Here is an 11,747-nt window from a genome sequence, read left to right as displayed (position 1 = left end):
CCCGCCGTGTGCGGGGCTTGTCGTGGAGAGCCCCTCCAGCCCCAAATCCTTTCAAATACCTGAGCTTTGGGGGTTAATAGCCGTAATATGCCGCTTTCTGTAGGTACATGTTTTCGACTGTGACTGTCATTGCTAGCTGGACCCCATAAGGTAACTCGCACGGAAAAGTAACAAGGTCACGGTATTACTGTTTTCTCTTGGTTTTCTTCCCCGAAGAAAACTCTAAAAGTGGAATTTCCAGGGCTGGAAATGGTGTTAAACCAGCAGAAATTGACTCCCAGGAGTCACACAAAGCGGGTGAATTGGAAGAAGCTGCTGTGACCCAATCCTTTCCAGACCCTGAGCTCACCTAGCATCCCACAATAGGGCTTCCTACAAAATGCAGTCTTTAAGATTAAATATTACGCAACTCAGACACCTCACCAGCTATTTCAGAATCTGCAGCCATCATCTTTGTAACATCCACATCCAAATACAGGACGTATGCTGTGTACTTGTGATTTCTTTGCCAGAGTCACACAGGGTTCTTTAAAAGCTCAATTTAGAAAGGGAAAAATTAACTTGATTTCAGCCCCTCAAAATTAGATCATTCATAAAATGACCAGAATCAAAAGCCGGAGCTACAACAAGTTTTAATTGGAATGAGGCTCCCCAGCGAGGGAAGCCCTGGAAGCCAATTATCTTTTAAATGAAGACATTCGGAGTCCTCCCAGTGACCTGGAATGTGCTACCACAGACACAGCAGTATTAAACTGTTCAAAACTGTCAGACATCTGTATTCACACCTTTGGTAATGTTGAGGCTCTAAAAGCTGTGTAAAGGAAATAAAACTTCATGTTAGAGGATTTTTTTTTTTTTTTAACCTTCTTAGCAATCCAGGGCAGAACCCACCATGTTTTTCCTAACTCAAACCAGAAAATATTTCAATACTAAGTGTGCTGTTCTAACTGCAGGCAATACTGGTTAAAGTCTTAGTAATACCATTAAAATAAATTGGGGGTTCACAGTCATATCAAGATTCAGGACAGTTCTGTCTCCCCACTTTCCTGCAGCACTTCGCCATGGCACTCTGGAGGCTTTCTGCTCCCACAGCCTGGCACACAGCTCCATCTCCATTGCTGATGACAGGAGAGCCCTGCACACAGTCCTGCTGTCAGAAATCACCTCGCCCAATCCCTGCCTCCTCATCTCTGATCTCTTTTATTTTCACACCACCCCTTCTTCGTGGCTAGTGCTGGTAATGTTGGGTTTGCATCACTTAGCTCTGTACGGTGTAGGGAGCTGCTGCAGTCCTGAGAGCTGCTCTTTCATCGCTGCAAATGTTCACGGCACACATTTCCAGCTAGGCTTTTTATCAGATTTATGGGTACAGCTGGCCCAGACCGCTGTGCTGGGTCTCAGCCCCGTTACAAAAGGCTGTTATGCAGTTCTCTGGAGCAGCCACCACTCTGAAGAAAGCTGGAAGGTGTCATGTCACCACAGCCCTGGGCCAGCGGTCAGTCAATTACGTGTCTTTCACAGCATTTTGGGCAGCTGGCCAACACTAACAGCTCTCCACTGCCCAGCTCCCAGACAAGCACAATCAGCAAACTTGCATCTTTGTGACCCAGAGAGTTTTGTAGAAGACCCGTGGTAATCACCTGGTGCAGGGGATGCTTTCCCAGTCTGGGGCTGTGGCAGACTTCCAAGTCTGGGGTTATTTTCTGAGAGACAGTAGCACAGACTGTGCACGAACACTCAGCAGGACATACAAATTTGCCTAAGGATTAGATCCCTGAACACAGGGATTAGAGGTATGATAGTGTGAAATAACCAATTTGCTGTCATTATTTAAATTACGACCATTATTCATATTTCATACATTCCTAGATGTAATAGTTTGCTCTATGTAAACACAAGTAGGCTGAGCACCAACAATCTGGGTTCATAGCTTACAAGTGGTGATTGCAGAACTTACTGTGGGATGTTCTGGCTCCTCAGTAGATGAAGAAAAAGGGTTTTCTGACTTTCCTGCCTGATGACTGCGTGTTGCTGCAGATGTAGAACCAATCCAGAATAAATCAGATGATGTATCCTGTAGTCAAAACAGAAGAAATGCCCACGTACAGCTGTGTTCAAATGCTTAGTCAAAGGGGAAATACGATACTGGGTGACATTCGACCATTCATTAAAGACCCAAATTTGTGGTCTTTTGGCAGCTTTGGAGATCCAGGTCAGAATTCACCCTAGCACAGATTTTGTGATGCAGGATGAATCACAGCTTTGCTGTGCTTTCATCTACCATTTCTGAGGTGAGTTCTATAACACCTCCATTACTATATTGAAAGGAGACATAAATAAAATACCTATTTTATACACACATTTATTTGTAAGCATCTCACAATTTTGTAAGGCCCTTAAGCAGGTAGGCATGCCTTAAGTGGCCCCAGTTGTGCTATCCATGTGCATTCTTTGTCACTGAGGGAACACTTTAATTTTACTGTGTACAGTTCAAAGGTTTATTCGGAGAATGACTGTTTATTCCTTGCTGGGAAGAGGAGAGGCTTATTGAGGATGAGCTTGAGGAGGGAGTGGTGGGGAAGGTGGTGTGTCTCACTCAAAATTTGTATTTCCTTCAATCAGACATGTCAATCCTGAAATATCAAAGTCTAAACAATCAAGAAAAAAACTTGTACAATTCAAACAAGGCTTAATCCTTGGTGAAACACAGCACTGTGCACACCTCTTGATAAGCTGATCTGGTCAATCCCTTATTTACACAGCCGACAAAGTCCTTTGGGAAGGAACAAGGGGAGAGGGAATCGGAAGCTTTTGACAGTGCTGGCTGCAGCCCAGGGTGAAAACCCTTCTGCTCTCCTGGCAACCAGAGACAGGGACTGACTTTAAATGTGTCAGCCTGGCAGGAACCAGTTATGATCTGACATTCAGGACCTCTGTGGTGGTGGTGGTAACACAGGTTTGAATTCTGTAAGAGCCAGATGAAGTCCTTTAAAACAAGAAGATGTGTTTTTCTCAGCCTGTCCCCCAAACAGGATGTGCCAGGCTGGTCCTGGCAGCCCTTTCACCAGGGAACAAGGAGCTGAGGTGCCTCCTCTGGTGAAGACAGACCTTCTCAGCCACAGCACTACCAAAGAAATTAGTCTTCCACTATCTAAAGGGAAAGGCAGTCTATTAGCTGCACATTACTCAGCTGGGAAGTGCAGTAATTTCAAGAATTATGTTTAAGAGTTCTGTTCAGCTGTGGGAATACAACATGCCAGGAACCATCAGGTCTGCTGCCGGAGCAGCTGCCGGGGCAGGGCTGGCCCCTGGCCACCGCATTTCCACAGTTACCTCACTGTTCAGTGACTGCTCCGCTGGAACGCGAGACGCTGGAGGGGGAGAGAAGGGCAGAGCCCTGGAAAAATCATTTGCATTGTGGCTTCCTTATGAAGAGAAGGTTGTTGAAGGAATTGTTGAGACCGGAGATGTGGATGTGCAGCAGTGGCCAAGTGTCACAGCGAGGTGCTGCTGCCTCCCCGGGGCCGGGCAGTTCCGCACGGATGGTGGGATGGGACTGCTGCCATGGGGAACATGGAGACACCACACAAAGCCCCCAGAAACGGCTGGGAATGTCTTTAAAACCCCTGTAGACAGAAGTACTTTTTCAGAAGTACCTCCAGAGAGCTGCATTAGTTGTTTCTTTTCCCTCACAACCCGACTGATTCAATCCCACCTGCTTTAACACTTGTTCAGCCAGGTAGAAAAGTGTCAAATCAAAGCCACATAAGGAGGCTTTAATGAAAACCGGCAACTCTAATTACTGCAAGTGTCTTGAGAGCAATGTTGTAATTGTTTTTTGATTGTTCTAATTGATTTACCTTCTTAAATAGGGATAATAGAAGGAAACAGTAGTGCTAGCATGTGCTTGTCTTTCAAATCCAGAATCATCAGTCCTTGAAAGTGGTCTCACAGGACTGGAAATTTGTTCCTTGAAATCCTATCTGAGGTCTGGGTCTGTAGACTTGCAGGGAAATAGATTTTACTTCATTTTTCAGTCCTCCTCTGAGTACCTGGTTCTCACAGCTGCCAAGTGCAGGCAGATTCAAATAAAATCGGTCAGAGTTTGTTCATATTCCTCTGTATCAGGTCCAAGTCTATTTATTATTCGATCATTAGGGAAGATAATGATCAGAAGCTGACATAGAAGTTGTAAAGCACATTTTCAGGTGGAGTTGTTGGTGCAGCTCCCCTGTGAAGGAGCTCAGAGCGTGCAGTCAGGGGAGCTCTGCCAGCTCACACGCAGGGAATTGGGCTTCCTTATCATCCCCAAATCTGTGGGAGTAATTCAGTAATCCAGGATTACTTTGACATTTTTTATGACTTTAATAGACATTAATATTTGATTGACAACTTCAAATTGACATGTTAGAAGAAAAATGCACAAACTAAAACCATCTGCACTGAATTACAATGTAACTGTTGCAATTTTTGTCATTAATTGGTTATGAAAACCAGACTTGTAAGATAGCTTCCTCAAACTTTTTTGTGTTCGTAACTTTTTCACCCTTTGGATAAAACAAAGAAAATGGTTTTGGCGGTAGAAAAGTTCGTCTGTATCTCTAGAAGAACATACTGATCCTATTCTGATCTCTACAAACAATATTGTTATTCAGAGGGCTTTTTGTAGTGCTCTGCTGTTGTTTGTTGTGCTGTAAATAACAACCACTAGATTGAGACTGAAGAGAGAACATTGTGAACATTTAGTGGTCTTTAACAGTTCCTGCACTTACTTTTGTCTTTATGAAAGTTAACAGGCCTAAGTAGCATCCCTGTGTCATAAAGGACATTTTGTAGGAGTTTGTAGTTAGGAACAAGCTGGGATAAGAGACCAGGATAACAGAGCCTGTTCACACAGCCCCCCAAATAGTACACGTCCTTCCACTGTATCTTTGTTGTACATTGTTTGTCCAGACAACCATTCACTGCAGAATTTCATATTTTAGGGATTAACATAATGATTTTCAGTGATGGAAGATTTCTGTTTTGCTAGTCTTAAAATGCCAGAGAAAAAAAATTATGCACAGCAGGTGCTATGAATAGCAATTGCTGTTCTGGGCCTGTGGCAAAATTTGTAGCAATTTTGTTTAATGCTGTTTTCTAAAACTCTGCAGAGAATTTCTGTTGTACAACGCTGTGTTTGATACTGTTTAAAACAATGTCACGTAGCCAGCAGGAGAGAGAGGCAATGCAAGGACCCAGTCCTAAGATTCAGTCACCCCCAAGCACTGGAAAAGTCAAAGAGTTTGACTGCTGGGAGCGTGGAGTATTTTACCTAACACATCACATATGACTGGGTCAAGTAGTTGCAGGAACCAGCATTACATATAGACCTCTTCTGTTGCTGTTAATTGTCTCACTGTAGATCTCAATAAAAAAGACACATAAATCTTAGGGGTGGTTCTGCTGCTGGAGCTCAGTGGGGTGGCTGGAGCAGCCACTGGGAGCTGCTGACTCTGCTCCTGCAAAGTTATTCCAAACATTTGTCTCTAAACTACAAGGGGATAAAAAAAAAAAGAGAAACCAACCCAACAAAAAAGCTGGGTAGAACTATTACCTGTTCTGTTTTACCCCCCCACACACAATGTTTTGAAAGTGTTTATCTGTTCTTTGTAGGGTGAAGAAACAAAAGCCCTGACTCTGGTCCTGCATCGGGACTCTGGATCGCTTGGATTTAATATTATTGGTGGCCGGCCGTGCGTGGTATGTTAATTGTTAAAATACGTTTGCCCTTTGCAGTTGGGAACAGTATGTAGGTCAACACCTCGAGGAAAAATGTTGCTGACAAGCATTTGGTCCTCTTGGGATTCTTTCAGAGCAGTTCTTCCACTGAGATTGGTATGGATGTCTATTGACTGCGCTGCCTTTTCCCTCACTGCCTGTTTATTCTTGCATATCATCACAGCCAGCACCACTGATCCTGGTGCAATGCCACTCCCAAAAGGATCAAACCCATGGTGTCTCTTTCTCAGACCATAATCCTGTGATGTTCATGGATTGAGAGCCACAACTTTAGCCCCTTCCATTAAAAAAAAAAGTAATTTACTCTCCTTGCCACCAGAGATGCAGCAGCCCTCTGTGCAGGTGAAGGGATGGAACTTAAACAGCCTACTTTTGAATTCTGTGATTTCAGCAGATGTTTCCTGCACCACACACTCACTAATGTATTTTTTCTGGATGCTTGTTGGCTGGCGCTGCTGCATATGACTTTAATTAGATCAAGGACTGGATTATACCTTGTCCTAGTAATTTAGAAAGTATTCAGAACTACTTCTTGGCTGCTCAGAAATCTGACATTGATCACGATTTATTCCTAGTGAATTCACTTGAAAGTTATACTTTCTTTAGAGTTTTTCAACTTTCTGAGACATTGTTCTGCGTTGGTAGAAGCACAATACACAGGAATATGAAAATACCTTGTTAGGTGTAAGTTGTTTTCATGGGTTTGTTTTTAAGTCTCCAGAGGAAAAGCTGTGCAACTAAAAATAAAAATTGCACCGTTGTCCTATGTTTGATGTGCAAACAGGCTGTGTCTCACTGGATTTTGCATTGAGAATAATTGTAGTGACAATTACTCCTGAGCTGGCCTAAGTCAGAGGAAAATGATTATCAAGCAACTAATTTACCTAATGGAAGTTCGTCCCTGGTTGCTTAGTCTTTCAAAACAGGAGTATCAGGTGTTCTCATTAGCACAAAGTAATTCCATATTAAGACATCAATAAGAATATTTCTCTCAAATTACATGCATTGTTGTGACATGGACAAGCTTCAGCTGAAGGCAGACGAGAGGGGCAATAATGTGTTTTCCTTTTCATCTTTGAAGGACAATCAGGATGGGTCATCGAGCGAAGGAATTTTTGTATCGAAAATAGTTGACACTGGGCCTGCTGCTAAGGAAGGAGGGCTGCAAATCCACGACAGGATTATTGAGGTATGTGAACAAACTGCCTTTTAATAGTGCAAGCTGCAGCTCAGGTCTTCACATGGCATGTTTGCTGCGGGTTTGGGAGAAGTGGACCGTGGTAAACACTGTCTAGAAGATACGTCTGTGAAAATATGCTGGCCTTGATTCAGTGCTGACCTCCAGGGCTTTAGGTATAGTCCTTCCCTAAATATAGAAACCAGATTATGGATGGTATGTGCATGTCCTGTCTTTCTGAGCAGCTCGCATCTCTCTGGTATGCCATAGATAGTTCTTTTTTAAGCTGTTGGAAACTTGGAAGTTATTTAGTTAAAACCATATGTGAAATATCTGTGCTGTAAAGCACGACGTTATTTTTCTTGGTATTGAAGTTTTGAACAGTCAGGGAAAATTCCACTCTGTGATTTCTCCATGGTTTATCATAAACCTAAGTCACTCCATGAATGTTTTTTGTGAGTTCTTACATTACTTAGATTGCAGTCTGAATTTCTACTCATTTGGCCAAAGTCTTGACCTCAATAAAAAGCTCTTCCTGTGAAAGAGATGGTTGCATGAAACTTTGCTCTCAATTTGCAGCGAGCAAATTTCTTTTTGAGGGGAGGGGAGAGAGCAAGAAAAAGGTTCATTTCCATGAAACAAAATGCAGCTGACGGTGAGTCAGTTCCCATTGTTTGGCATTTTGCAGTTCAGAAAAAGTCTTCCTCACTGTCTTATTTTTGTAGGCTGGAGACACTTTGAGAGTCTATTGTTCAAAAAGATAAGTGCGGTGTTTGTTGCCAAGGGTATCATGGAACGGCCAGTTTCTCTAAGTAATGGAATTCCATTGCTCTTATGTTTTGCAAATGAGCAATAAACAGCTGTTAGGGATTTTCTGTTGGCAGGGGACAAAGTGTATTTGCCTTTTTCTGTACTGTTATGGTAAATTGTATTCACAATTTAGTAAGGGCATAAAATATTAATTAAATTTCTTCATATGGGAAAGAATGGAGCCACAGTAGCAGAACTATAAAAAGATAAGAAGCTGAGCTGTGAAATGATCCAGAGTTGCTCAAACTCTGTGTGTGATGTAACATAATTGCGAAAAGGTCTGGACAGTTTTGTGAGAACTCTGCGATTTTGTTTGAACTGAAAGGTTTCCCATAAGCCTGAATTCCCCCGCAGCCTCCTTGGAAAGCTGACATCCGTTTCTGAAGTAGTGCACAGTCACATAAACCAAACAACCGTATGAAAACCAAAATCTCTGGGAGATCAAATACCCCAAGGTTAGGAAATGTCCTGGTCTGGTTCGGGCTCCGTGAGCACAAGCGCTGTCACAGTTGTGGAAGTGACCCTGGCTCACAGCACAGGGGACAAGGGCAGCCAACCTCCATGGGCTCTGCACCATCTGCTCTCTTGCAAGGCACCTCCTTCCTTCTGATCTTATTTTTGCTCCTTCCTTACTGCTCCCCAAGCTTAGTGTTTGTCCAGGCTGAGGAACGAAGTCCCACTCTGCATCCAGAGGAGCTGAGAGGGACACGAGAGGACAGGCTGGGTGAGCTTTCCTGCTGTGTCCCCTCACGGAGCAAAGCCATGCCTGTGCCAGCAGTGTTAGTGCAGAGCCTTTTGCACAGTTCAAGCTGCATTTTCAGAGAAGAGAAAAGCCCAGAATAAAGGCATTAGAGCGATTTGTTGGATTAATAACACGCCAAGGGTAGCGGGAGCCCATGTGTTGACATGGGGCTGACGTGTTGACAGCTCTTGTTGTGCTGACCACAAACTCATTCTCATCTTCACTCTTCTCACCTCTAAATATACACAAAATGCTGATGAAAATGGAGCACATTGTTTCCCAAGTGTTGGCTTTGGGTGCCTCCAGATCAGCAACTCACTCTGGATCAGGAATGTTCTGTGGAAGCAAGCCTTGAGTGATGCCCAGCTAATGTGGTTTGATTCCCATTGTGGAGCAGTCTCCAAGAGTGCTAATTGAATTCTTTTTTAGATAAATTAATTCATTTCATGCAGCCCAGCCACTACAGGCATCCAGTTCACAGCACTAGACTCGAGTGCTCTAGACGAGAGCCCTCAAAATACAGATGTTGTGGACACCAGCTCCTGAGAGCAGCTGTTTCATCCTGTGTTCTCTGCAATTTATATTTAGCACACTGTATCTAACCTTACTCTGGATAAGGAAAAAGGGGACACCTCCTGCATCGAGGCGTCTAAGTGAGCTTTATCACCCTAATGTCTAATTTTCTTAGCTAACTGAAATACCTGTAATTATTAGAATTAGGTAATGGCCAGTGGTGGCGTCCTTCTAGAGGCAAGTTTTTTTATAACCTTCACACTGTCAAAGTTTTGATTTGGGAGTCTGACTCAAAAATGATTTACAGATGTAGCTGTAACTAGCAGGACACAGCTGGAGGACTTGGCACAGAGCAGAGCATCCTAGCAGGTCACATTTGCTTTCAAATGCACAAAAAATGGTAAGGAAAGATGGCAACTTACTTCTCTAGGACTGAATTTAGCTATCTAAAACTTCTTTAACTTGTTCCTTCAATATTAAGGTTTTTATGTATCATCAGCATGATTTTGAATAGACTCTTTCACAAAGAATTCTTATTCCACTGTAAGCTGCTGAGCATAACATCTCCCTAATTAATTCCAGCATCCATCACAGAGAATTCACAATGAAGTAAAACATGAATCATTCGATTTCCTTTTGGAAAATGTTTCTTTGCTGCAGATCTTCTGGTGGATGTGTTTTGGAGCACATATAAAATAAGAGCATCGCTTCTCGTTTTCAGAACTGCCACAACATTTCTAATTACTGAGCAGGGATTAGGTAGAGTGAAATCCAGACACATCCAGGGTACTGCTCAGGGCTGATAGCAGAAGGTTTGCTTTACTGCTGTTTGCTTGCAAATTCTATCCCCTGACAGTATGATACAGAGATAACCTCGGAATTGTGTCAGCGATAATTTTTAAACGTATTTTCCTTATGTAATTTGGATTTCCTGTTCTACATTTTTCAGGAGGTTAAATGAAAAGTTAATCAGGTTTAAGAATTGACTTGAATTTTCTTTAAAAGCAAATTTTTGTCCCTTTTTATATCATTGAAATAAGTAATGGCACTGTGAGGTCTGTGTTGCTACTGCTAAATGACAAAAATCAAGATGAATGTTGCATGGTCTGTGCTACTCAGTCATCAGAACAGCGTGTAACAAATACAGAGAAATAGCCTTTTTCTTGTATTTTGTTTTACAGAATCTGTTGAATAGTGATATTTACATAGGACTATGAACATCATGTTATGGCTATTAACAGCTTAATAACTTCCCCTCACTGTTTAATAATATCCTTACTCTGTAAATGGGTAATCTGAGGCATAGAGGGAAAGAAGTTCTAGAAGTTCTTGCCGGATTAGGGTTAAAGATTTGGATTTTGGTGTTTTTTAACTTCTCTATGTAAACCAAAGCTTCTTACCTGTATCTGTTTTCAGATCTTTCACAGTGACTTTAGGAGTGAGGAAGTCATGATTCTGGGAGATTTCCTCTGCTTTGACTACGTACAGTTCTGTACTTGTACATTTAAAGCCAGCAGCTGATTTCAGCTGGTGATTTACTGAGGTATTGTTAAGATGTTCCGTAGCAAATTGCCACGTTAAAAACATGCTGAAACTATTGATTTTTTCTGCAAAGGAATTACTGTTCTCATAGATTTCATTTTTCTCAGGGCAACAAAATGGTCCTAATTTCCTCTCTCAACAGAAGTTGGTTCAGGTCCCAGCCCTGAATGCCTCTACGCAGCTGCTTGGCGTTTCTTAAGACAAAATTAGATTTTCAGAGTTTTTATTTTTAAGCACATCAGCCCTGAAAGATTATTAATTAAATCTGGCATTCTCCTCTCACTAACTGGTAAATTTGTTTGTTTAGCTCTGGGACTGCTTGGGAAGAAGGAGGCTTTTGAGAGGCTGACTGCTCGCCACCTTAAAAAGTTTGCAGCACAATTAGGGTACTGTTGGGGTAGTATAAACTGTCACAGCTTTGCTGAAACCTGGAGGATTTATGCCATCTGGGACTCGCCCGGTGTTTCATGCTGCTCACAGGAAGGATCATTAGTTTAGGAGTTGAGAACACGTCTTAGTTCATGTGATTGATTTTCCCCAAAGCACACTCATGTGCTACAAATTACAGGCTGCTTTTCCAGGACGTGCATTTCTTCACAGATTACACACGAGAACAATGAAACTTTTTAGCAAATCTTGTTGATGTACAAACAAAATTTGCCGTTTGCTGCGGGCTCCCTGTTCACCCTGGAGTAAGTGTGGTGTTTTGGCTGAGGCACTTTCTGCTCACAGGAGGGGGTTAGGTGGATTTCAGGGAGATTAATTTGGTAGCTGTGTTAACAGCACAGCCTCTGAAAAGTCACATCAGCACAGAGAAAGTCCATCAGGCACAGAGGAATGGCAGGAAAGGACACTCTGGCAGGAGCAGGGGGGGCTCTCCCTGCCAGTGACACAAACTGAGGCGAGGATGGCTTGAAAACTGAGTGAATGAATAAAAGAAGAAACATTCCTTGTGGTCTGGTGGTGCGTGATGGGTCTCGTTTTTCCAGCAGACTGAGCCTGTGGGCTGAAAGGCCTCGGTGTGTTCCCTGTCTGGCTGCACTGTCAGTGCACGCTCGTGCTGCCCTGGGTGCCCTGCTCTCTTATCACCACTCACAGGCAGCTTCCACAAATAATCAGTCAATAAAATTACTATCTGAACACCGCCTTAAATTTCTGATTTGCTGGTGAGCACTTCTTAAA

At 42.8% G+C, this 11,747-nt stretch overlaps 2 protein-coding genes across 2 annotated transcripts in view; both read left to right on the top strand.

Annotated features, from left to right (window-relative positions):
- LOC108449849 (E3 ubiquitin-protein ligase PDZRN3-like) overlaps nucleotides 1-7,722 on the top strand; it is an 8,526-nt gene extending 804 nt beyond the window's left edge. Inside the window, exons 2-4 of the mRNA XM_017747155.1 lie at nucleotides 5,656-5,742; nucleotides 6,863-6,970; nucleotides 7,684-7,722. Of these exons, the coding sequence (XP_017602644.1) occupies nucleotides 5,656-5,742; nucleotides 6,863-6,970; nucleotides 7,684-7,722 (234 nt within the window). The remainder of the gene's footprint in view (nucleotides 1-5,655; nucleotides 5,743-6,862; nucleotides 6,971-7,683) is intronic.
- Nucleotides 5,660-11,747, top strand: part of PDZRN3 (PDZ domain containing ring finger 3) — a 125,264-nt gene continuing 119,176 nt past the window's right edge. The window contains exons 1-2 of the mRNA XM_017747242.1: nucleotides 5,660-5,742; nucleotides 6,863-6,972. The gene's annotated coding sequence lies outside the window, so the exon portion shown is untranslated. The remainder of the gene's footprint in view (nucleotides 5,743-6,862; nucleotides 6,973-11,747) is intronic.

The sequence above is a fragment of the Corvus brachyrhynchos genome, unplaced genomic scaffold (genome assembly GCF_000691975.1).
Source record: "Corvus brachyrhynchos isolate BGI_N302 unplaced genomic scaffold, ASM69197v1 scaffold91, whole genome shotgun sequence".
NCBI classification, from domain to species: Eukaryota; Metazoa; Chordata; class Aves; order Passeriformes; family Corvidae; genus Corvus; species Corvus brachyrhynchos.
Note: the sequence above shows the minus strand (reverse complement) of the source record. Positions and strands in the feature narration are given on the sequence as shown.